Raw genomic sequence first — 24,798 nt, 5'->3', positions numbered from 1 at the left:
AAATCATTAATCCATTTTACATATGAAAGAGAGATTCCAAATATTGGAGTAGGTTGTCATACATCACAAGCAAGTTCTAGCCAAAGCATGTTAGCAAGGGGACCAAAAGAGTGTAGCTCAATTGGTTAAGTGGTCACCAAAAGGTCTTCACTTAAACTCCTACATCCCACATGGTCATTCAATATAGGTGTTAGAAAAGGGAGAATTGAACCCAAGTCAGTGGGTTATTAAAACAAGTGGCTTACGACTAGGGCAGCCACCTGATTACAAGGGAGGGAGGGAGGGAGGGAGGGAGGGATTGCTAATGATCGTATTAAAATATGTTACACTATCTTTATCTCATTGCATTGGTAGATACATATCACAAACACCCAATTACATTTAAGCCTTTTGTGCTACCTTTTAGACATTTCTAGAGTCCTGTATTTATTCTAACAATATTTCATATGTCTGAGCACAGTACACACTTAATCAAAGCACAATCAATTTTTATATGTTTACATGTGCCACAATGTCATTATTTTTTTATTTGCCAGCGTCATCGTCCCCTACATATACACATCGTTTTCTCATGCATCTACGCTAACATTAATTAGCTATTTGATAATAATTACTTCTTAAAACTAATCAACTAATGTTAAAATTCGTTTTGTAAGCTAAAATTTTAGTTTTGTATTATCATGACAAGGAGGGTTGAGGCATAGGTAGTTGGACATGGTAATTACTTTTAAATAAAACTGAAAATTAATTTAAACATATGAAACTAATAAATTTTATACTTACAAGCGTAATATAAATATAGGTAAGCTTACTAGTAACTAAGTTATTTAAACTGACTAATTTATTATTTGTTAGTCTCCATTAACTAAGTAATTAGCACACTAACTAATTTATTGACTAACTTGCTAGTTCATGAGGATAAACTAACTAATGTACTCACTTAGACTAACTAAGCTGGTTTGAACTAACTAATTCATTTAGTTTGTTAGTATAAACTGACTAATTCATTAACTAGCTATGATAAACTAATTAATCCACTAACTTAGTCTACCGAAGTGTTAGTTTCAACTAACTGATTCATTAACTAATTAGGATAAAATATTTAATCTACTAACTTAGTTGGACTAAGTTAGTTTAAATTGATTGATTCATTTACTAACTAATTAGTAAACTAGTTAATCTTATGTCCATACTTAGTTGTTTATTATTACTAACTAATTAGCAAACTACCTAATTCATTCCTGACTACTAACTAATTTGTTGATCAACCTAGTTTAGTGCTTAATTAGTTGGTGGTAGTTATTTGTCATTAAATAATTTATTACTGGCTATTTTTTGTCATCAAACTAATAATTGTTTTACTTAAAATTGATCTAGTTTTCTCACTTACTTTTGTCTAATCATTACACACTTCAGTTTAGCAAAGGCAATTGCAATTGTCATGCATAGAATCTTTTGCCATTGTATGATAAATTATCCATTTGTCTTTTATTGTTGATGTATCATTCTAGTTTTGAAGTTTGTATGGTAAATTATTCATTTGTCCTTTATTGTTTGTGTATGTGGGCAATCTAATATGAAGTTCTCGAGGTCACTTATGCACTTCATCATTTACGGCAAAATGGCAATGTCGTGCTCTTCATGACCATGTGATATAAAGACACAGACAGTGCACATTTGCGCTACATAGGAACCTTGACACCACCCACACCTGCACGAGCCTAGTGCAAGTATGGTATTCATATAGTTACAAACTTGTTTGCTTAGCAGCAACAGCCACTCACTGCGAGTGGCAAATGACTGCCAGCAACAAAGATACAAATACAAGGACCCATTGCCAGGGTGTCCAGCATCCAGCTCTAAAGAGGATGGTGTGAAGGTTCTGCTGCTGAAAGTCTGTGAGAAAAAGCTAGCATTGCAAGGACATGCCAGTGCCAGCTCTCCCCAACCCTCCATCGAAGAAAATAAATTACAAATGTGATAAGACGCAGTGCAGAATGCCTTTCTCTGCACTCTAATATGAAGTTCTCGAGGTCACTTATAGTGTGATAAATAAATTATGGTATCTCCCCAACCCTCCATAGAAGAAGGCGCTGGAAGCTAGATAAATTACAAATGTGATAAGAGGCAGTGCAGAACGCCTTTCTTTGCACTCTAATGGAGAGAGGCCGAATTTGAACCAACAAACGGCTCACAGGCCTGCTTGTCCCAATTTACGAGTGCTGAGTCAATAATTGTGTGATGCAGGACTCCCTAGGCATCATCTTTTGATGATGGCGGCAATGCGGCCCACTCAACTTCTCTTCCATCCAAGCGATCATCCGATCGAAATCTGCTTCTAACATGCTGTCCCATCATTGACAAGGCTGCCCACATGAAATAAAACATTAGAATCCTCTGATAAACGGTACACAATTTCAGCTTCATTGTTGGGGAAAGCCCATCATTGTACAGGCGTCAACTTTATTGTCATGCAAGTAACATTCCCAAAATTTTATTGTCAGCTACATGTAAGTATTTGCTGTCGCAACAATTTGTCAGTTTCCAGACATTATGACGCAACAATCGTGGCCATACAGATAAAGATAGCCTAGAAAGGGGCGGAGAGAGAGAGAGAGAGAGAAAGAGAGAGAGAGAGAGAGAAGAGATGACCTTCGGTTACTCTCAATAAAGAAGACCACCATCTCTCTGCAGGGACTTCCTGCATTGATAGCTCCTTAGTGATGTCCTCATCATGTTGCCCTAGCAGGACATCTTGCAATGTTCTGGCAGCATCCCTTGTCCTACACAAAATACCATCCACAATCCCTCTCTCAGCAACAGCCTGGAGATCTTGATGTGAAGAAGTAAGTGACCTGGCTAGGTCTAACGGGGCAGCAGCTGCCCAGTTTTTCTTGTCTGCGTTCTTGACCGTATCTGGCTCGACATCTGCTTCACCCATGACGATACTCTGCACATTTAAAACTGCGATTAGGAGATGTGGTCGCTGCCTTGAGGATAAAGAGGAACAAAACACTTCAGGATAAAGTTTGTGGGACTGTTGATAATTGTGTATTGATCCTATCCTTCACGTCTGACCACAACCATGGGTTCTGAACAGACCCACCCTTAGATATTCCGCATTTGCAGCTCCTGTGCTTTGCAACATCCCAGAAAATATGCTGTTTTCATTGAGCAGCAGATTTTTTGGGGTATCCATTTCCTTCACCTACAAATACAAATGGTTAAAACACACAAAGTCGCTGAAACTACAAATGGAAATTGAACATTGGTAGTCTGCTAGCAGACTGGGTGGATACATGAATAGAATACCTGCCCAGCATCCAAAACAAGGATTCGGTCACAATCAATGATGGTGTTGATTCTGTGAGCAATGATCAGCATTGTGCATTTTTTGAACTCTTCGCGAATCGTCTTTTGGATGAGAGCATCTGTTCCGACATCTACAGCAGCTGTAGCCTCATCTAGAACCAGCACTCGAGAATGCCTCAACAGGGCACGTGCAAGGGTAAGGAGTTGCCTTTGACCTACGCTAAAGTTTTTCCCATTCTCTGCAACCTTCAATGATTAAGGCAGTATCTCAGTTATCTAATTTAGAGTAACTAGAGATCCTTCAGAGACAAGCCTCAAAAGATAAACAACAAAAACAGTTTTTCAAACAAAACATGCCTCAGCATCAAGTCCCAAAGAGTTTCTCCGAATCACATCTTTCAGGTGGGCCCGATCCAATGCTTCCCATATGTCTGCATCATTATGCTCTGAATCGAACTGTGCCTGTTTTGCACATGTATCAGTACAACATGGATGCGAGTAAATTGGTAGAGAGCAAAGAGGATGATTCATTTGAAACGACTGGAGTGTAGTACCTGAGAAAAGAACAGGCATCTGTGGTATGATACTGAGAGATTTTCTTAAATCATTAAGGCCGATCTTACAGATATCGAGCCCATCAATAAAGATGCACCCACTCTCTGGCTCAACTATTCGAAAAAGGGAGTTAAACATACTGGACTTTCCCCCTCCTGTGCGTCCCACTACACCCACCTTTTCTTTTGGTTGGATGCTTGCAGTAAGGCCGAGAAGAACAGGAGGAAGATCAGGGCGATAACGCATCACCACATTCTCGAATTTAATGGCACCTTTAGAAGGCCAGCGAGAGGGTGGTCTGTTGCTCTCTATGATGAGAGGCGCTTCAGGAGTCAGGTCAGTGTACGTTCCAACCCTTTCGACTGCGTTGAAACTATTCTCACCAATGCTTGCTTGACGCAAGGTGGATGTCATCAGATTGGTTATATTCAAGGCATAGGTCAACAACAGGCCCATCTGAGCAGCAAAAGATGCTTGACTAGCACGGTGATTAGCTAATACAGCGAAGGTTGCCGTCATCCATATCATCAGACCTCCTAAAAACTCCAATCGAATCCCTAACCATCTATTTGAGCTCATATTAACCAGTGTAAAGCGAACATTATTGTCCATGGTATTTCCATTGACCTTTGCCATCCGGTCATGTGCCTTGTATGCTCGAATAGTAGTCAAGCCATTCAAAGCCTCCCCAAACTGTGCGTAGACTGGAGAGCGAGTAATTGAATCCAAACGTTTTACTTCCCGAGCAGTACTCTGGGGATGCATGCACATCAGACATATATCAGTTTCAAGGCAGATGATCTCAAATCAGGAAGATCACACACAACCATTGTCAAGACAACTGATCCTATTTTAAGAGAACTACAAGCGATCCTGAACTAGAAATTACTCGTGGCAGATTTCTTTACCTGATAATAAAGATAGATGGCATAAAACACAATGAGTAATGGTAATATTCCCCACAAAGAAATCGTATTCACTAATCCAATCATCACAAAAGTTGTTGATAATTGGAAAACAGAGCTTAGAAACGCGTTTGCTGAGATGGCAACGTTCCGATCGATATCTCCGGTGTCTCTTGCAAAGCGGTTGATAATTCGACCCAGAGGAGTCGAGTTGAAAAATGACATAGGGGCTCGCAATATAGCAGCAAGCATACTGTTGTGCAACCGTTGAGCTGCTGAAAGACTGCATGTTATTACCCAAAGAGAGTTGGCTAGTGTAGCGAGGATCTGTAGTGCACAAGCCAAAAGTTCTAATACATGAGTCGTCTACAAAAGAAGTGAGTAATTGACTCAAGAAAAGAAGAAAATCAAATTCTATGACAATGCAATGTACGGCGTACAAACCTGAAGAGAAGAAAATAGTGCATAAACACCCGTATAGAATAAAGGTCCATGGATCTTGATAGAGGTACTGTCTGTCCAAACAGAAAGCCATGTACTGCTAGATGCACGGGCCACTTCCACCATAATGTAAAAAAAGAATAACACACCAACAACCCACCCACCACCCAATGCATTTTCGTACCTGAAAGTTCAAGGAATAGTTCAAGTAAAGACATTGGTGAGCTCATTTAGGTTATTTAGAAGCCTTTGGCATGCTTCATGCCAGCACAGATTGTTTAGAGATATGTACATGAAATCTTCCTTCTCAGCCAAGAAAACGAATTCAGATATTTGCAAACATTTGTTGCTAACTTCTTATGAAACTGCATACAAAGAAACAAAGGCAGTGCATGTTGTTCTCAGTTTTCTTACAACTGATAACCATGCTCCACAAAATTTCTCCCTAAACTTGGTTCAGGTAATAAGTGCTCCTCATTGATCTACAACAGTTCTAACTGTAAGCACAACTTGCATTGGTTGCAGTAACTCCTATAGCGTTTTCAAATGATATTGCTTAAAGAGATGATCACAGAGGTCTATTGTGGCAAGTTGAATAAACATCATAGCTGAGCCTGTGCGATAACTCAAACCCGTTACTCTATTGCAATTTCCAGGAAAGTAATTTAATGTGCAAAGTTTGAATCCTAACATGGTGATGACAAGACCGCCAAACAAAGAACCCACTTGAACAAAGATTCAAAGGAACAGAGAGGTCAACACATAACATTACAAAGAGCTCATGTGTATGAAGCCTGAACTTTGAAGAGGACACGAAGAGGTATAGAATCATTGATGGTTGGATGTTTAATCTGAAGAGATTCTTTATGTTCAATGTGTTTCCTTGGTTCTTAATATCTGGACCAACTTAGACAGTTAAACACAAGGATCAAATATTTCCAAAACTTTGTTCCAGAGACGGGCCTTCTGGTTTCATGTTTCCATAGTGGTCGTTTGTAACCCTAAGTAGAGCTGAGATTATCTGTCAATCCTCAGCAATGCAATAGAGAGGAAAAAAGAAGAATCTACTGGAGATCTTTCTGCAGTCAGATCTGCCTCCAACCAGTAACAAAGTTATCCTCAGAAGACAAAGATCTTTGGAATCCAGAATCAGTTCAGAACACCAGTCATAGATGGGAGCTGGATCAAAGCAAGAACTGCTTGTCAAGAAAATCGGCCTGTTGTAGATCAATCTGATGAAAAATGAAGCCAACAAACCATAGTCACAAGTAACACAAATGGCAATGGCAACTGCAAACCCTCCCACACAGCCATCAACTTTGAGGTCCTGAAGATGTCAAAAAATCATCCATCACAACTTATCAAATGGACTGCTAGGGTTACCTACTCAAGTAAGCCATCCATAATACCTCATATTATGAGCTGCACAGTCAATTGGCAATGCATTGCCTAAGACCAAGAGGTTGTGGGTTCAAGAACAGCAGGATAACTTCTCTTCGTGAGGGTTTTACCATGATTGACAATGCTGTGTTAGGCGTTGCTTTACCCCTTTCAAGGAGAGCCAAGCTATTTTCTTACATGGTTCGTTTCATACTACTGTTAGAGCAATCATCAGTCCTTTCCTCGATCCACCAAGTCCTTTAAGAGCCCATGGTTGAGGAATGTGCTGGTCATCAGTGCAGATATAAAAGGAAGAAAAGTAGACCACTAAATTGCCCTATAGTATGTTGATTTGGACGTATTGTCTCCCAGTTGTCCTCATCTTCTAAGTTAAGCTGTTTCTGTGCAGCATTAATAAGCTGCTAATGTCTGAGGTATCTCATTTGCCATTCTATAAGGCCTTTGACAATATTTCACTCTAGTGTATAGTTTAATGTGTTTCCATTGAAAAGGTTGCTGATTGCAATCTTCATGTCAATTGTTTCTATTGCAAATACAATGACAGTACATCAGTCTTCACTACTTTAACCCCTCGCTGTCAGGATGACTGAGTCACTCTTGTTTCCATTTTCATTTCATGTAACAGCCTTTATTGTTCCCTTTTTTGCCCTTTGGCAATCATAGGTGTTTTAGAAGCATTATTTCCAGACACACCCGTTTCTAGGCTTCCAAAGGAGAATGGTGTTTCTTGCCATCCCCATTTTCGGGACATGCATTTTGGACCCCAATTTTTTTGGGACAAAAATTCTCTTCTGGCCACAAAAAAATATTGTGTGTCATTTGGGTAATTCTATACCTTGCAAGTTGCAAGAATGTGAAATTGTGCATCCTGAAACTTGTGTTTTTGAACTAGTCATATCCACTGCCTCAAGATTGTTGAGTGACTAGTATGCTTAGCACTAGTTTGAAAGTTGATAGTCTACATAATGAGTATGTGTGTGTATACACACAGAAATGTACACATTTATACACATACATTATCTATGCATATTATTTATATATTCCAAAACTCCATTTGCACACAAGTTTCAAATGGCCGCAGCTCCGTTTCTTCCTGTTTCCAAAACTCATCTAAACTATGATTAGGCTTAACCATTCAACATGTTTCCTACTAGCAATGTTTAAAAGGGTACACAATTTTCTCCAAAAGTAAGACCCAAATATAAAACACCTGAAGGCAACATTTTTGTGAGCAAGAGGAGACTGGTGACTGCATCATACAACAAGAAATGGAGGAGATAGTTGAAATGACAATGTGAAATGTTGGAGCCCTACCCCCTTGAAGGACCAGGGGTGGTATTCGGCAAGAAGAGCCATACATGTCCTGGATGCAATCCCAGAAGCCACGTATTTTTGCCAATGTGTCAAATGAGATCTGTTGGATAGCAGCTGCATCTGAAGCAAAGACTAGATTGCCTGGAGACTCAACAATTTGGTTTTTCAGATGTACCAAGCTATGACGTAATTAATGATCTTCCAGGAGGAAAAGAACATTGAGTCCAAGTGGAGCCGTCAATTTCAGAAGTAATGATCCATGCTACCCTTTATTTCGACACAAAGCATGTGCAACTGCCATGAGTGTCCTCATTGCTCAAGCTAGTGCTCGCTATAGGCCATCTATGAAGTTTGAACAACAAAAAGAACAACAAATAAAATAAAGAATTAGTGGGATGGGACACTGAAAGACTGCATGCCACACCAATCAAGTTGTGTCTTGTCAATACTTTTATTCTTGGGTCAATTATAAGAACATACCATTCGCCAAGATCCTGCAGAGACAATACCAATCGTAGACTCTCTCCCATCGAGAGAGAACAAAAAATATGAAATCTCTTTCCCGGTTGAGATGTAAAATCCATTAATTAAAATATTTTCCTCTCACATCTTGACTCATGCTCTAACAGCCTTATCATGCCTCACAATGTATCTTTAAGCTATATAGTCTCTCTAATTTTTGGTGTGTATTCTTTAGAATCCTCCATACCGTCTACACTTTTATACCCTCAAGACCTTTAGGATCTTCCACACTCTTTCAAAAAATCCAGTTCTCATACCTCATCATTCACATAACGTCCATCACATTGACATAAGATTGTGTTGTTCATCCCATAACATAGTAACGTCCCCGTCATCACACATGAATGTGTCCATCACAACCACTGATTATGTCCATTACATCTACCTATGAATATTACATAACACAATGACTAAAGATTTGTCCATGACAGCTCATATAATGGAGCTGCCTTTTTTTACCCACTTCACAGGGCTGTGTCTTCACTGTTGCCATTTGATCTGGACATGATTTTATAAATTTTAATTTTTCTGTTTCACTATGGTTTTCATGCCATTCGCTGTTTCCCGCTGTCAGAGTGCAGTGAATGTGGAAGCATATGACCAGACTGAAAGAAAATGAACACAGAGAGAGAGAGAGAGAGAGAGAGAGAGAGAGAGAGAGAGTATATTAACATCTCTAAAAGGCCAATGTGGCCTATGAGACCAAAGCAGTACATACAATGATGGTGCGTTCCTCATCTGGAACGAGAAAAAAGATGAAAAACATGCCTATAAGACTGAAAAGGAAATGAAATAGTGTCCTATAAAAGGGAAACATGTCAGTGATCTGAAAGTGAGAGTAGAGAAAGGAAAACTCTCCATCAATGATATGTCTGTTCTCTAGGGAGGTGTATCTCTGCATGGCTGAGGCATCTCGGCATCTGTCTCCTGTGGCGCTCAATGATGGCTTTAATTTGTCTGTGGTGTGGTGTAGAGAGAGAGAGAGAGAGAGAGAGAGAGAGAGAGAGAGAGAGAGAGTTTCGCCCACGCAAGCCGCTTTGGAGACGGATATTTGCGAGGAAGAGGTTATGGACGTTTTGTTGCACCTGCCGAATGATAAAAGTCCTGGCTGGGATGGTCTCACTAATGAATTCTTTCAGACCTCGGCCACGCAGTTGGTGAAGCCATTGGTGGCCATGTTTCAGCAGGTGTGGGAAACGGGGGTCATGCCCTCCTCATGGAAAGAAGGCCTTATCAAACTAATTCCAAAGGTCCCTTCGCCGTCAAAGTTGCAACACTGGAGACCAATCTCTTTGATGGGCTCCATGTATAAAATCTACTCCAAAGTGCTGGCGAATCGGCTCCACAAGCACCTTCCAGCTATTGTGCATCCTCTCCAATATGGTTTCATTAAGGGCCGCAACATTCTGCATAATATCTTAAATGTGCAAATGGCTATTGACTATGCGCGGCACTCCGGTCAGGAAGTGGTATTGATCCAATTGGACTTGGAAAAGGCGTTTGATTATGTGGACTAGTCTTTCATTGCAGACCTCATGTCGGCTATGGGCTTTGGTACCCGAATGTCCCGATTGATCTACACCATTAGTGCTGAGGCTTCCTCCAGAGTTATGCTTAATGGTGGAGTTACAGAGCCATTTGTCCTTGCACGCTCGGTCAGACAGGGTTGTCCTTTGAGCCCTCTCTTCTTTGCCCTGGCGACTCACCCGGTCCTTTCAATGTTATCCTCCATGGCAGCCTCTGCTCAGCTGGTCGGGCTGTCTCTTCCGTTGGGTCAGCACTTCGTTAGCCAATCTTTGGCTGATGACACCTTTATGATTTTGCAGGCGGACAGGGACAACATTCGAAGGGCATTAGATGTTTGGACACTCTTTGGTCAGGCCTCTGGGCTTCGCATCAATGCCCTTAAGTCAGCCATTCTCAGTTGTACGGAGCCTGATTTGCAGTCCTTAGGCTGGCAAGGCCAGGTGGTTTCCCGTGGCTCCATTGTCAGGCATCTTGGATACCCATTGGGGGTGGATGTACGGCCAAAAGCCCTGCTGGAGTGGATTTCACAAAAATTGGCGGCGAAGTTTATGTATTGGAAGTCGCAAGCGTGGCCATTCCATGTCCGCCTCAAAGTGGCCCAGACAATCATGCTTCCAATGCTAACGTATTTCCTGCCTTTGTTGCCATGGACGCCTGCTACTTTGAAGGCCCTCACTCATCCCATCCGTTTCATGCTATGGAAGAAGGATTCACTGCAGGCCGGCATTTCCTGGATTTCATGGTCACACGCATGTACCCCTAAGCGCATGGGTGGAGGAGCTATTTTGGATGCACACACTCATATGTTAGCTCTCCGTTGGTCCCTTTTTTATGCCATGTGTGTGGATCATCACCCATGGACCATCATAGCCCGTTATTTTCTTGAGGACAGCGGGCTCCGCCATGGCAACACACGGCTTCGGGCCTCCTGGTGGCATGTCCTTAATGCTGACTCTCGTGTTTCCAGTCCCTCTTCCTTTTTGTTACTGCACTTGGTCGGCTCTTCGAAAGTGGTGCTCCAAAAGGCCCGTTGGCACCCAGTAGGGGACCGCTTGCAGACTAACTCCTTTCAGCTGGAATTGTTGGCAGTATCGAGACTCCTTTCATGGGAAGATAAACATCAACTCAGACCAAGATTTAATCGCATGGCCCTTTAGGTGTGACGTCGGTTGCGGATGCTACCCTTGCCACTCGCAATGTCCTCGTATCATTTCGGACTGCTCGGCGACTCTTTAAGATCCCGCGTGGATACCGTGATTTGTGGGAGCAGCTTTCGTCGAAGCTTCAGGGTCGGCAACCCTTTCCTGCCTTGACTGTGGATCGCCCTTGGCAGGACTGGGACCTTGCAGGCCGCCTGAGTCTGGAAAAGGCCTCTACTAATCGGGTGTATCATCTTCTTGTTCAAGATCACCAATGGCTGGGAGAGAAAGCTAACACTGTTTGGGGACTGCGGAAATCGCTGTCATGGTGGCACAAAACGCTGATGGAGGGCTGGCTAAATAAGACACCTTTCAAATGCAAGGTTTTTCTTTGGTGGGTGATGATTGGTGGTCTTCCTCTGGCCTCGGCCCTTGCCAAGCGTCGCATCTCGAATGGCAATTGTTTCTTCTGTACCACACCGGCGGAATCGGCCCGACATCGTTTTCTCTCTTGCCCGCTCGCCCAGAATATCTGGTCACTATTGTCGCACATTTGGCGCGCGGTGGTGGAATCCTCGCTAACTCCTTTCGACTGGGTTTTTGTGCGCCCGAAGTATCCCGCACCGCCACAGTTGCATGAGAAGATCTTATTTCACTTTTTCAGATATTGGGAATGCTGGCACATTTGGACCACGCGCAATGCTTTTCTCTTTGATTCGGCCTCTAATGTACCCCGACATATTGCCAGGCTTAAAGGGCTCTTGCATTGCCAGCTAGATATCATCCGACACTCCGACTTGCTCCCTCGGGAGGATTTGCATCCGTGGCATATGGCAATTGCCTCTGGGTCGTTGCCATGATTGGTGTAACCTTTTCAGTGCATTACTACGGGGCTTCCCCACACGTTGGCCTAGGGCCCTCGTGTATCTTGTAATCAGAAAAGAGAGAGAGAGAGAGAAAGAGAAAACCTCTTCACACGATGGCTTTGTGTCATCATGTATCTTGTAATCCAGTAATCTTGTATTTTTTTCGTAATTAATACAATTACCTTTTACAAAAAAAAAGAGAGTTTCGCCGCTCCCAATCACTCAGACCTTCCAACGCAGAGGTAGGGGTTTTTATATGAAACCTCAATCTTTGCATACCCCAGAAGTGGAAGATAGAAGGACTTCTGATTCAGCCTTGCAATTCGATGCCCGTGGAAGGCTTGTGCCTCCTCGAGATGTTTTTCGCTCCCAGCAACTGCAATTGCCTTCCAGAGCTTCGATTGCGGGTCTGCAGAGAGCAGATCTTGTAGATGTTATTCGTACTAAAATGGAGAGATTCCAGGCTGCCAAGGTTATAGATGTAAAAGGGAAAGGGAAAGCAATGGTTCAGTAGTTTTTCTTATTTTCTAATTGATCATGAAACTTGCTTTGTGGAATGTAAAAGGTATTTCTTCAGGCAGCAAGCAGTATCGGTTGTGGAAAGTTGTGCTTGCTGGAAATTGGGATGTTTTTTGTGCTGTGGAGCACAAACAGCATTCTTTGGCTGGATCTTCTTATGTGTATAAGGATTATGCGGTCTTTTTTAGTGGTCGCGCTCCATACAAATCAGGAGTTATGTTGGCTGTCAAATCCTCCCTACAACCAGCATTGGTTTCTCAAGATACCCGCGGCCGATTTCTGATCTTGGAAATATGTTATGAGGGGGAGGTTCTGTGGATTGTAGGCGTGTATGCTCCTTCTAATGCACGGGATCGTCGTCAACTTTGGGATGACCTGCACTGCCTTGCCTTGGCTCGTCAAGGCTTTGTTATGGGTGACTTTAATGCCTGTGTTTCTGCAGATCAGGCGACCTCTCCGCATTAGGTATGGATGGTCCTGAGTGGCAGGCTTGGGATGCTTTTGCAGCAGCATCTTTGAAACAAGACATGTGGTCCTGGTTGTATCCACCACAAGCAGGATATACTTATCACTCTTTTCAGCATCCAAATACTTGGGCCAGACTGGATAGAATTTACATATGCCAAAGTGACTTCTTTCTTCCTGCAGCCATTGATATGCGGGTGGAAAGACAACATGTTCTGTTAGATCATTACCCTTTGGCCTTGGAAATGAGCCACAGACCTGTTCATGCATTCAAGGCTCTCCTTGCCCATTTGCCTCTCCGGTTAATCAATCTTTTTTGCAGCAAAATTAGTTTTTGGTAGATGTTCAGCACCTGGTAGCTTCTTTTAGCTTGAAGGTTCTATCTACAAGAATGGAAGCATGGGGGGTTTTAAGGGATAATGTGCGAGCATTATCTCGACAATATGGTATTCAACATGCTTCCTTGTTTTGAGCTGAATTGCAACATGCTCAAGCTTTATTAGCCCATTCCTTGGCTTTGTGTCAGACTAGGGTTTCCGATGATGACCTACTCACTTGCATTGAATGACTGAAAGGCAGGGTCCAATCTCTTCAAGAAGAGGAGTATGCAAAATACAAACTGTTAGCCAGAGCCAAAGCTTTACATGATAACAACAATCAAACTCATCAATTTTTTGCTCGTCTGCATCAGAAATATGCTCGGGAAAATATTGTGCGCGTAGAGGACGAGCAAGGTGATATGGTGACTGATCCTGCCTCCATTATTCGGATGACAGTTGACTTTTATAGGGCCCTGTTGGGTCCGCAAGAGATCCTTACAGATGATGTTCTCTCTCCTCAAACATACATTTGTGGCCTGGTTAGTAATCAGGTCGCACCAGAATGGGTAAATCTAATGGAGGCCGATATTTCTGAAGAGGAAGTGGAAGAAGTGTTGTCTCACTTGCCTCCAAGGAAAAGTCCAGGCTGGGATGGGCTTCCTAATGAGCTGTTTTCAGCCAATGTGCAAATGCTTAAGGACCCATTAACTCGATTGTGTCGCAGGTGTGGAACTCGGATATGATGCCTTCAGATTGGAAGATTGCAGTCATCAAGTTGCTGCCCAAAGTTCCCTCTCCGTCCTCTTTGAAACAATGGAGACCCATTTCAATTATGGGATCGTTATATAAAATCTTGTCCAAGATCATTGCCAACAGATTGCAAAAAGTATTTCCGCACCTCATTCATCCACGTCAATATGGCTTCATTAAAGGTCGAAATATAATGCACAACATTTTGAATGTCCAGCTGGGAATCGATTATACCAAAGCGTCTAGCCAGCAGGTTGTTATGCTCCAACTGGATATTAAGAAGGCATTTGATCATGCCAGTTGGTCATTTTTGCGGCAATTAATGTCTACAATAGGTTTTGGCCCCCGTATGATTTCTCTAGTTGATAGCATTAGTCAAGGTGATGTGGCCCATATCGCTCTTAATGGAGGGATTACGGAGGAAATCGCCTTATCTCGGTCTCTTCGGCAAGGCTGTCCACTCAGCCCCTTGCTGTTTGCTTTGGTAACCCACCCGATGCTCTCATTATTGGATAAGTTAGCAGCTCAAGGTGAGATAGTTGGCTTATCTCTTCCTAGCGGTGATCAGCTGGTGGACCAATCTTTGGCAGATGATTCTTTTATGTTCCTCAAGGCAGATCCTATTAATGTCAATCGGGCAATGGTGGCTTGGAACCTTTTTGCTTTGGCATTGGGTCTTCACATTAATACTCAGAAATCCACCCTTCTCTCCTGTACAGAGAATGATCTGCAAGCCTTGGGATGGAATATAATTGTGATCCTGAGGGGCAATATAACTAGACACCTGGGATATCCTATTGGTGTGGAGGTTGCTCCCCGTGCTTTGTTGGATTGGATGGCATCCCGAATCCATGACACGTTCATGTACTGGAAATCTCAGAGTTGGCCTCTTCATGTTAGGCTAAAAGTGGCCCAATGCATCATGATCAGTATGATTTCGTTCTTTCTGCCATTGCTACCTTGGACTAAGAGGTCCCTTTTGGAATTGGTCCAGCCTATCAGATTTATGCTGTGGAAAAAGAAAGGCAATCGTTTGGGACAGGTATGGATCTCCTGGCAGCATGTGACCACTCCAAAAAGGATGGGGGGTGCAGCTTTGTTGGATGTTAATTTGCATATGGCGGCTTTGAGGCTGTCCCTTTTGCAGAGTCTATGTATTCAATGTCATCCTTGGTCAGATATTGCCAAATTCTTCATAGAAAAGACTGGCATCTCTCATGGAAGCACGGTTATTCATGCTTCTTGGTGGCATACACTTAATTCTACGAGGCCCATAAAGGTCTCCCAGTCTTTTCTCCTTTCTCATCTAATTGCTTCATGGCAGGAGATGCTTTGTTTTGCTGTCTAGCGTCCTCTGGATATTCGTAAGGGGGAAAATTCGCTGCAAGGAGAAATATTGGCTTCCTCAAGGTTGTTGGATTGGCCACACAAAGATTTGCAACGAGATAAGTTTAATCGGATGGCTAGGTTAGGGTTAAAGACACTTTGTAATGGTGTTATTCCGGGGCAGCCCCGCCTTTATTCTTTTAGGCGTATTCATCAGTACTTTAGAGTGCCTCATGGATATAGGGACGTTTGGTCGTCAATACAAGACTATCTTCAGAGGTTCCCTCCTTTGCCTACGTTACAACCATTGCATCCATGGCGGGATTGGAAGTTTATGCTTCCTGATGACTTTCAGAAAAGGTCAGTGAATCAGATATATCATCAGATGGTGGAAGCTAAAAGATGGGTCACGAGGAAGGTTAATAAGTTCTGGCATCTCAGGGATAGCAAAAAGAAGTGGCGGGACAGATTTATCCAGCTTTGGAAGTTTAAGGTTCCGTTTCAGGGTAAAGTGTTTATGTGGAGGCTGCTCATTGGGGGTCTTCCAACGGGAGAAGTGCTCCGTGCCCGAAAGATCTCTGCAGGCCGCTGTGTTTTCTGTACTACATGCGATGAGACATTGCTTCACCTCTTTGTCTCTTGTCTTGTTGCGAGACAGATCTAGAATTTCATTTCCCGTGTGTGGTTCTCGGTGTCCCAACAACGCATACCAGTTCGTTCGTGGATTATGGGAAATATGTCCTCTATGCCCTCCTTGTCTTCAGATTGTTCCTGCCTATTCCATTTCCTTAAATGGACAGCCCTGTGGCACATATGGCGTACTCGCAATGCCTTGTCTTCAGATTCGGCATTGGGCATCCATGGGCATGTGGCCCGTGTGTGTGGATTGGTCTTATGGCAAATCACTTCTATGATGTCAGCAAACCTGGTCCTTCCGGACATTACTGCTCCCTGGCTGGCAATTGTTCGCTCTACTCCAGTTGTTCTTTCTGTCTGATTTATTTGAATTGGTCATGTAATAGGTTGTTCTGAGAAGCCTGCTCACATCTTGTAAATTTCTACAGTGACAGTGTGGGAGAGATTGAGTATGCTGACCTGATGGTCTGATGTAATAGCATGTAAGAGATACTATGAGAATGTTGACCTGATGGTCTCATGTAAATATTTACTACTTAATTCAATTATCTTTACGAAAAAAAAAAAAAAGAGAGGAATGCAGAAATCTGCAGTGAATGAATGCTGAGATGAAGGAAACAAATATGTACAACAGTCTATCAAGTGTATCTCCACCAAGGATCTCTCTCCACCTGCAAAACTCAAGTGGGAATGACAACTGGGGCAGGCCAGCAACGTAAAGGCAGAAATAAAATGATAAAATATGCAGGTTGGCCAGCCAAAAACTGGCCAACTGAAGCAGATAACAATAAATAAATAAATAAAACTGCAGCAAAACTGCTGCCAGCATGCCACATGGCACTGCCCAACTGCTGCACACCTTCCGAAGTTCCCAGAACTCCTGGCAATCAGCTAGCGGCTGCATCGAACTATCTAACTTGATCCTGGAAATGCATAAATCTTCCCGAGAGTAATAACTATACAATTATACATTGCTTGGCCACCAGCCTAGAAGCTAAAGGACTACAATTGGTAAAGTCTCAAAAGAAGAACCACACAGGAAGAAAACCAAGATGTTTAACCAAAAGAAGTCACGTAAACAAGAACCAAAGCATAAGGATGGAGGTACAACACCTTTGCCATCCAAAAGGAAGCTAACATATCAACAGTTAGTAGAATATACAAGAGAAGAGTGATGTTTCTCTTATGGAGAAAAGGGACACATGGCTAGTCAATGTCCGAACAAGGCAAAGAAGGAAAACCAGCCCCAAAAGACAGCTCAAGCGAATGTTGTGCCTAAGGAATCCTTGCAACAAGATAAAACTCCGTCAAAGAAAAGGAAGCTTTTTATGAATTGCGGTAAGATTGCTAATCATCCTATTCGCATTCATTTCGATATAGGGGCTACATATCATTATATCCATCCTCGAATTGTTGAAGCACTAGATCTACCAAAGGAGAGGTTCGGAACACCAAAAATGTTAGGTGTTGCTTTTCAATGAGTGGAGTCTCAAGTTACTTCCATTTTTGGAAAACTGCGAACTGAGATAGGAGATCATGTAGATCATGAGAGTTTTGTCATGGGAGATCTTGGTCAATGTGATGTTGTATTAGGAATGCCCTGGCATAGAAGAATAGATCCAATCATTGATTGGAATCAAAATAAATTTAGATTCCCTTTCAAGGATAAAGATCTTTCTTTTGATATGGGAGTGGAAGAAAACTCTATTTCATGTACAAATTGTGAGAGCAAGAAGAAATTGAAGCTCAGCTGAGAGTGGAGTAGACAGTGTAGAGTGTGAAAGCACAACACCTAATGCAATAATCTAAAGTGTAAGGTGCAAGCACAAAGTACAACCCGTAAACCTTAGGGTTGTAAGAGGGTGTTTACGCCCGAAGTGTCTGAAACACAATAAGTGCCAAAAATTATGTAACATAGGCATATAAAATAAAAGGAATAAATCTGGGGAAAAAAATCTCTCGTACGGAGAGTAAAAAGTGCCCTAGTGTCCTACTCAAAATCACCCACACTCCTTTGTGAGCATAGACGTGAGTCAAACCCAACAAACCCCCCTGGAGTGAAGAGTGATCAAAATACAAGGGTCATCCACCAAAGGAGATCAAATTTAAAGCATTGTGAAACGCTTCAAATTTGTCACAAGGAAGAGCTTTGGTGAAGATGTCTACCACATTTGTCAATGGATTGATCTACATTCATTTTCAGCTTATAGACCCATTTTGTTCCAATGGCTTTCTTCCCAATAGGCAAAGACACTAAATCCCATGTTTGATTCTTTATGATGGAATCAAACTCGTTTTGCAATGATGCCATCCAATGCCTTCTAGAGCTGTCCATTACTGAGGTGCGGAGGTGCTAGCTGCCTCACAAGCATCCGGTAATACTCTGGACCTTTGCTCTGCTGAACCTGATTGAGCCTGAACTAAAGTCGGCTCTAACTGGAAAGCATCAAGGTAAAGCTGCAACAACTAAGGATGGTCTACCAAGTCATCTTCCTCCATCCATTTGGCATCCATTGGTGAATAATTCTGAAACTTTACGAAGTACCTTCTAGAACCCTCACCCCTGATCTTCCTCTCTTTGTGTGCCAAAATTTGCTCTAGTACCAATATTTCATCAAACTCTTCAACCTCCGACTCAATTTCAACAGATACATCCTCTGGCACATCTCTATGAAAAGGTCTAAGCAAGCTCACATGAAAGGCATTGTGCATCCGCCAGTATGGAGGCAATTTCAACCTATAGCATACATCACTGATCCTCTCCAACACTTGAAATGGCCCATAGTATCTCATAGACAGCTTTGGATACAATCACTCTTTGCCCTTCATCTTTTTCAGCCATACCTTTTCAAATTGCAGCAATACATAATCACCCTCTGCAAAGTGCAAAGCACGCCCATGACGATCATCTACTCTCTTTTACTTATTTTGTGAAAACTAAGTAAGCTGAAAGATGATTTTTCATTACTTTGGAAATAGCAGAAGCAAATATAACAGGGACAAATTCCCCTTTCAATTTTACATCCAAGTTATGAACTTTGCCTCTATGGAAGAGGGTCACAATCTTATCGTGAATATCAATCACTGCATGCAGACGATGATACCAAGACATACCAAGCAAGACATCACATCCTTCCAATGGAGCAATAAAGAACTCTTCGCTGTCCATATAACTTTGAATATGCAAACGAAGCTTTCCACTGATAGGAGTGACCAGCTCTGCATGTCCCTTGCATGCCATACCAATCTCATCCATGGGCCCCATCTCATCCTCTCTGATGCCTAAACGGGCTGCCATATCAACAGAGATGAAATTTGACCATGCCCTTGGATCAAGAAAAATCAATGCATGTTGATCTCTGATTTTGCCCCGTGTCCTGTAAAGTTCAGTACTATCTTGATTAGGTTGATCTACCACTACATCAAGCACTAAACCAGCAGTGGTTTTGCCTTTCTTTCCCTTATTATCATACTTTTCAGCTTGCTATTTATTAGGACAGTTGCATGCCATATGCTCATCCTGTTCACAAATATAGCATTTATTTGCAGCCATCAGTTCCCTACATCCCGAATCACTTTTCCCACTCTTTCTCTGCAATCTGTTGGTCTTTCCAGCCCTATTTTCACATCTTCCCTGGTTTTCAGCTTTATTTTCAGATTTACCCTTTTTCTCAGCCTTTGCCTCTTTGACATGTGACTTGCATCATCATCGTGGGATCCTGCATCCTCTCCACACAGCAATGTGTCGGCTGTAGTAGCAGTTTCTATGAGCTGAGACATGTTGAAACCAGTGGACTTAATGCAAAAATCCCGAATACCCTTTGGCAAACCACAAATATACTTCTCCACCTGCTCATGGAGGGGTACTGTGCGATAAGAAGTAATTGGCAACAATGCATCCCAAAACTTCTTATTGTACTAATCCAAGTTCTTGCAATCTTTGGAATTGAACTAATTCCAAGCTGTCATAATGTCTACTTCAAAGGTACTTGTCAACCAATTTAAAGCAAACATTTGCTTGAACTGGACCCAAGTGGTAGGTGACTTCCCTTGAATAAGAAGTGTAGTCCACCACTGCAATGCATTTCCCTTCAAAAATGTGGCTTCCTTGCATATGTTAGATGCCTTTGTAAAGTTGCCTCCAAAATAGGCTGCATCAAACTATTGAATAAAAACAAGTGCTTTTAGTCTATCTTGTGCACCACTGAAAGGCTCAAACTTCACGCTTTTGCCACCTTCATCATAGTCCTTTGGCGGACCTATGGGAGTCAAGTTATCATAAATGGGCTGCTGCAAAAGGGTGCATTGGCTGTATTTGCATAAAAACTAGTGCAATCTAAAGCATCTACATGACCAGCACCAAATCCTTGTGCTTCCTCCAAGTCCCTGGGGGTGCTAATACATATCCATAAGGCCCGCTTTGTGCCCCAAGCATCATGTCTATGCTACCATACATGAAATTAGGCATTCTACTTGCATTACTCGGATACATTGGGTGTTGTGAGCCATGCATTGGCTGTTGCATACCAGAGGGATTTGTGCCATACATTATCGTATGCGGTGCCTGTCCAATCATAGCATGAAAAATGGTACCACCACCAAAGTATCCTTGCTGTCCCATGCTTGCATGTGCATAATTGCCTTGTTGCCCATATTCCCATGGATTGGCACTACCAAGTTGGCCATGCATTTGCACTTGCTGCCCCACGGATACGAATTGTTTGTGCTCATCAAGCATTTTGGACTCTTCTAAAGAAGGCTTAGGCATTTCCTTCGGTTCTTGTGGCTGTCCCAAAGATGTAGAAGGTGTCTTATTCTCTTTGCCTTTGTTATCCTTCTTTAGGGCATTCAAGAATCGAGTAAACTGGGGATCCTTTGCCTATTCAATAAAAAGATTTGCTGTTGTACGCATTTGATCCTTGAAGCTATCATCAAATTCTCCAGCCCCTTGCTGGCCATCAACCTCTTTATGCATTGAAGTGCCAACATTTGGGTCATTTCCAACATTTTTAGCATGCTATCCATGCTGAGAACCATGCCCAACATCAGTCATTGCATTTCCCCCTTCACCATGTGATTGACCAAGGGGTGATGCATCCTCTCCACTTGATCCCGTATCACCACGTGAAGGCATGCTTGCTATAATTCACTGCTGAGAACAATTTCAGCAATAATGCAATAGTCCCAAGTTGCAATCAAGTACCATGGGCCCATCAATTCAAAGGATTTGATGGTATCCCGGAAATGGAACCATGTAACCAACCTTCCTCCTCGGATAGGGTGGTAAATCCCTGATTACAACTTACAGCAGCAAACAATTAATGCAAATCTGAAAATACAAATTTACCTACTGATTTTGGACAATGCACACCTGATTGGCCCCAAAATTGGTGCCCCTTTCGGCATTTCTTTAGCTTTTTATTGAAGAAGAAGTTGATTTACAATGGAATTCTCCCAATCCATTTCGGTATTTCAACTCCCTTTGCTGTCCAAAGTGACCAATAAGTCTTCAATCTATTTTGCCCCTTGATTCGGGCACTTAATTGGCCTTCACCCACTTCATAAATGATGGAAATGCCCCAAATTCAATGGCTAGCTAGTGTTGAAATTCACCTTTAGCCTTAAAAAATCTAAGTCTTGGAGCTTCCAATTTCTAACACGCTTCCCGAGGCTGCTGTTAAATCCTAATTTCTGCTATAAATTAGAGTTTACAACAAAGAAATTTGCAATTTCTTAGTCTCTAAGGATCCAAATGCTGAGATCTTCGGAGCAAGACTGTGAAATGGCTGGGAGATAAGAGAGAAAGATGTAGAGAGAAAAAATTCACAATTTTGTCGCAAAGAATGACTGAAAATCAGTCAAATGCAGCTGCTGCCTTGCCACAACAGCATGTAGATGCAAAGAACTAAAGAAAATCAGTTATTTACTACTGCTGCCCTATTTCAACAGCCTGTAGATGCTGTGACCTGCTGCTATTGATTGGTCTTCTCCTTCCCCCTGACTGCCTCAGAAGGTCCTCCAATGGCTGCAAATCAGACCAACAGCATTTCCTTCCTCTCTCTTGCACACTAAATATACTAAAAATGCCTCTCTCCAACCTCTAAAAACGTTTTTCAATCTTGCATGGGCATTTTTAACAAGTGGGAGCCTTCCCAAATGGTTTTTTCAGCATTATCCATAATTAAATATTAATTTTTAGTCTTTAAATACTGAAAATTTATGTAATAATTATTTTGGTGCCTAGAAAAATAATCTGACTAGCCAATAATTAAATTGGCTATGCAACTTTCATTCCCAAGTGTCTCTATGCCAACTTTGACAATCAGATTGGCATTAGGTACCATTAAATACCACTTTTCTAGTATCACCAACTAACACTTATAGCCAAATGAATGACCTAGACCAACAACTGGCACCAAATACCACCAAGTACTTGTACGGCATAACTTATAGCAACTTTTGCATTTGACATCCCGTGATTTCCTTGGGTCTTGGGCTCGTAAATTTACTCTAACCCTAGTTACACCTCACATGTGTAACATTTACTTAACCATGTGATTAAAACTTAATCCACATGTTAAGTGAGGTTTCAAAAATACATGTTCTCATGACAATCACCCTCATCCATCTTCACTATCTGAAGCTCTTTCTTCAAGACAGAGATGTAAGTCTCTTTCTTTCCAGCAAACATCTGCTCCAAGGTCAACCAAGCTTCTCATGAAGAAGCTACAAACCGAATGTGAAGGATAATAGACCATTGAACTGCCAATGCAATCAGCGACAAAGCTTGTGCATCCCGTATATCCCATGCCTTTTGTACTGCTGATCTCTGGGGAAGTGGCTGAGTTGGAGCAAGTTGAAAAGGCTAAGTTGCTCGTTGCCCACGTCCTCCTAGAGAAGAAGTAGCAAAAGCCACAACTCTAGGCCTAACTTCTTCACCACTAACATAATCCCAAAGATTCTTCGCAATCAACACATTCTTCATGATGAAGGACCAAAGTGAATAGTTATTACCATCCAATCTATCCTCCTTGGATGCGTAAGTAAATACATCACCTGCTTGATTTGCCATGATAAAAAATGTTGATCAAAGAGAAGAGCAATGTCTCTAGCTGGACCAACCTAGAAATCTCAGAATTTCCAAAAATTACAACAAGTACCTTGCTGTAATTAGCAAATTGAACCACACTTTGTCAAAACTGTCTGAAATGCATACAGTCCAAGGTGCACTAAATTCTTGGCAGCACTGTAGATGCAAAAGCCGCAAAATATCTTGTCCCAAAATGCTTAAAATCATTCTGTTCAGACTATCATAGATGTACATGTGTCAATCAGTGAGCTAACTGCAAAAGCCCTAAATGTTTGGCCCAAAATGCACAAAATCTCTGTTGTAGTTGTGTCCCAAACACGTGCTGAATTTGAGATTGCCTGCCCGGGTAAAAAGTCCCTTCCCTAGAAGTGAATCTAAATTAAAAATTTATTTTTAAAAAAACTTGTACCTCGATTTTTGAGCTGCTGGACTAGCGGATGCAGATGGAGGTCGAGCTAGAGGCAGGATGGCGGCCTGTGCAGGTGGCGTGCTGGGGAGCTAACTGGCGGACTAGGCCAGGTGGCGACTAGTGGGTAGGCGTGCACCAAGAGCAAGACGCTTCAAGCTGGGGCGACTGTGCTGGTGGCAAGCGGACAGGTCGCAGCTGGCGGGCAGGTCTCAGGTGACGTCTGGGCACAAGGGGCGGCACAAGGACAGCATCAACAAATGGGCATTGGCTGACTGGGCAGCACTAGGCTGACTAGGCGGCGCAGAACAAAGGGAGGCATTTGCTGCAGAGAACGGACAGTAGGCCTGGCAGGGCAGATTGGCAAATGTAAGAGACACTACAGCACCCCCGCCTTTTGGTGGTTCTGTTGGAGATGGTGGAGCTTCTAACAACGGTAGAGGAGCCGGAGATGAAGGCTCTCAAGTTGATACCAAATGTGAGAGCAGGAAGAGATTGAGAGTGGAGTAGACAGTGTAGAGTATGAGAGCACAACACCCAATGCAATAATCTGAAGTGTAAGGTGCAAGTACAACACACAACCCTTAAACCTTAGGGTTGTAAGAGGGTGTTCACACTAGAAGTGTGTGAAACATAATAAGCACTCAAAACTGTATAACATAGGCACATAAAATAAAGGGAATAAATCTGGTGGAAAAAACCTCTCGTACGAAGAGTAAAAAGTGTCCCGTTGTCCTACTGAAGATCACTAATGTTGAGAAATAACAAATGATGTATACTCCAAGAAGAGATGTCCTGAATCCCGTATGCACAGTGAGGATAGTGGAGAAACTGGAAAGCTATAAAAGCATGTACTTGGTTCACTTTTTAATGCAATGCTATTGTACTTTGTACTTAGAGTCTATAACTCTATCTACTCAAGATTGCGTTTATGAGTCCAAGCTAATCTATCTTGGAACCTAATTCACTTGAGTGAAAGTCTGTATCTAGTCATTAGTCTTCGTGTCTCTTGCTTAGGAGTTTAAGCCTCCATAGCTAAACTGTGTTCAAGTCCCATTTTTGTCAACATGATATCAGAGCCATGGTGAGCTCAGTGCACAGTGAAGATAGTGGAGAAGCTGGAAAGCTATAAAAGCATGTACTTGGTTCACTTTTTAATGGAATGCTATTGTACTTTGTACTTAGAGTCTGTAACTCTATCTACTCAAGATTGTGTTTATGAGTCCAAGCTAATCTATCGTGGAACTTATTTCACTTGAGTGAAAGTCTGTGTCTAGTCATTAGTATTCATGTCTCTGCTTACG

At 42.2% G+C, this 24,798-nt stretch overlaps 1 protein-coding gene across 2 annotated transcripts in view; it reads right to left on the bottom strand.

Annotated features, from left to right (window-relative positions):
* Positions 1-1,661: 1,661 nt before the first annotated feature.
* The window catches only part of LOC148027439 (ABC transporter C family member 2-like), a 107,956-nt gene continuing 84,819 nt past the window's right edge, over positions 1,662-24,798 (bottom strand). The window contains exons 21-28 of one of the 2 annotated variants that reach the window (XM_087689128.1): positions 5,217-5,397; positions 4,776-5,099; positions 3,845-4,620; positions 3,670-3,760; positions 3,313-3,558; positions 3,107-3,208; positions 2,653-2,950; positions 1,662-2,366 (exon numbers count right to left, since the gene is read on the bottom strand). In XM_087689128.1, coding sequence (XP_087545254.1) covers positions 2,254-2,366; positions 2,653-2,950; positions 3,107-3,208; positions 3,313-3,558; positions 3,670-3,760; positions 3,845-4,620; positions 4,776-5,099; positions 5,217-5,397 — 2,131 coding nt within the window. In that variant the 3' untranslated portion in view covers positions 1,662-2,253. Of the gene's footprint in view, positions 2,367-2,652; positions 2,951-3,106; positions 3,209-3,312; positions 3,559-3,669; positions 3,775-3,844; positions 4,621-4,775; positions 5,100-5,216; positions 5,398-24,798 lie in introns of those variants that run through there. The other variant, XR_015692596.1, reaches the window with a different exon arrangement.

This window comes from Lygodium microphyllum, chromosome 12, assembly GCF_053477565.2.
Source record: "Lygodium microphyllum isolate KBCC chromosome 12, Lygodium_microphyllum_v1.1.10, whole genome shotgun sequence".
NCBI classification, from domain to species: Eukaryota; Viridiplantae; Streptophyta; class Polypodiopsida; order Schizaeales; family Lygodiaceae; genus Lygodium; species Lygodium microphyllum.
The sequence above is the reverse complement of the archived record's forward strand: the minus strand, read 5'-3'. Positions and strand labels throughout refer to the sequence as shown.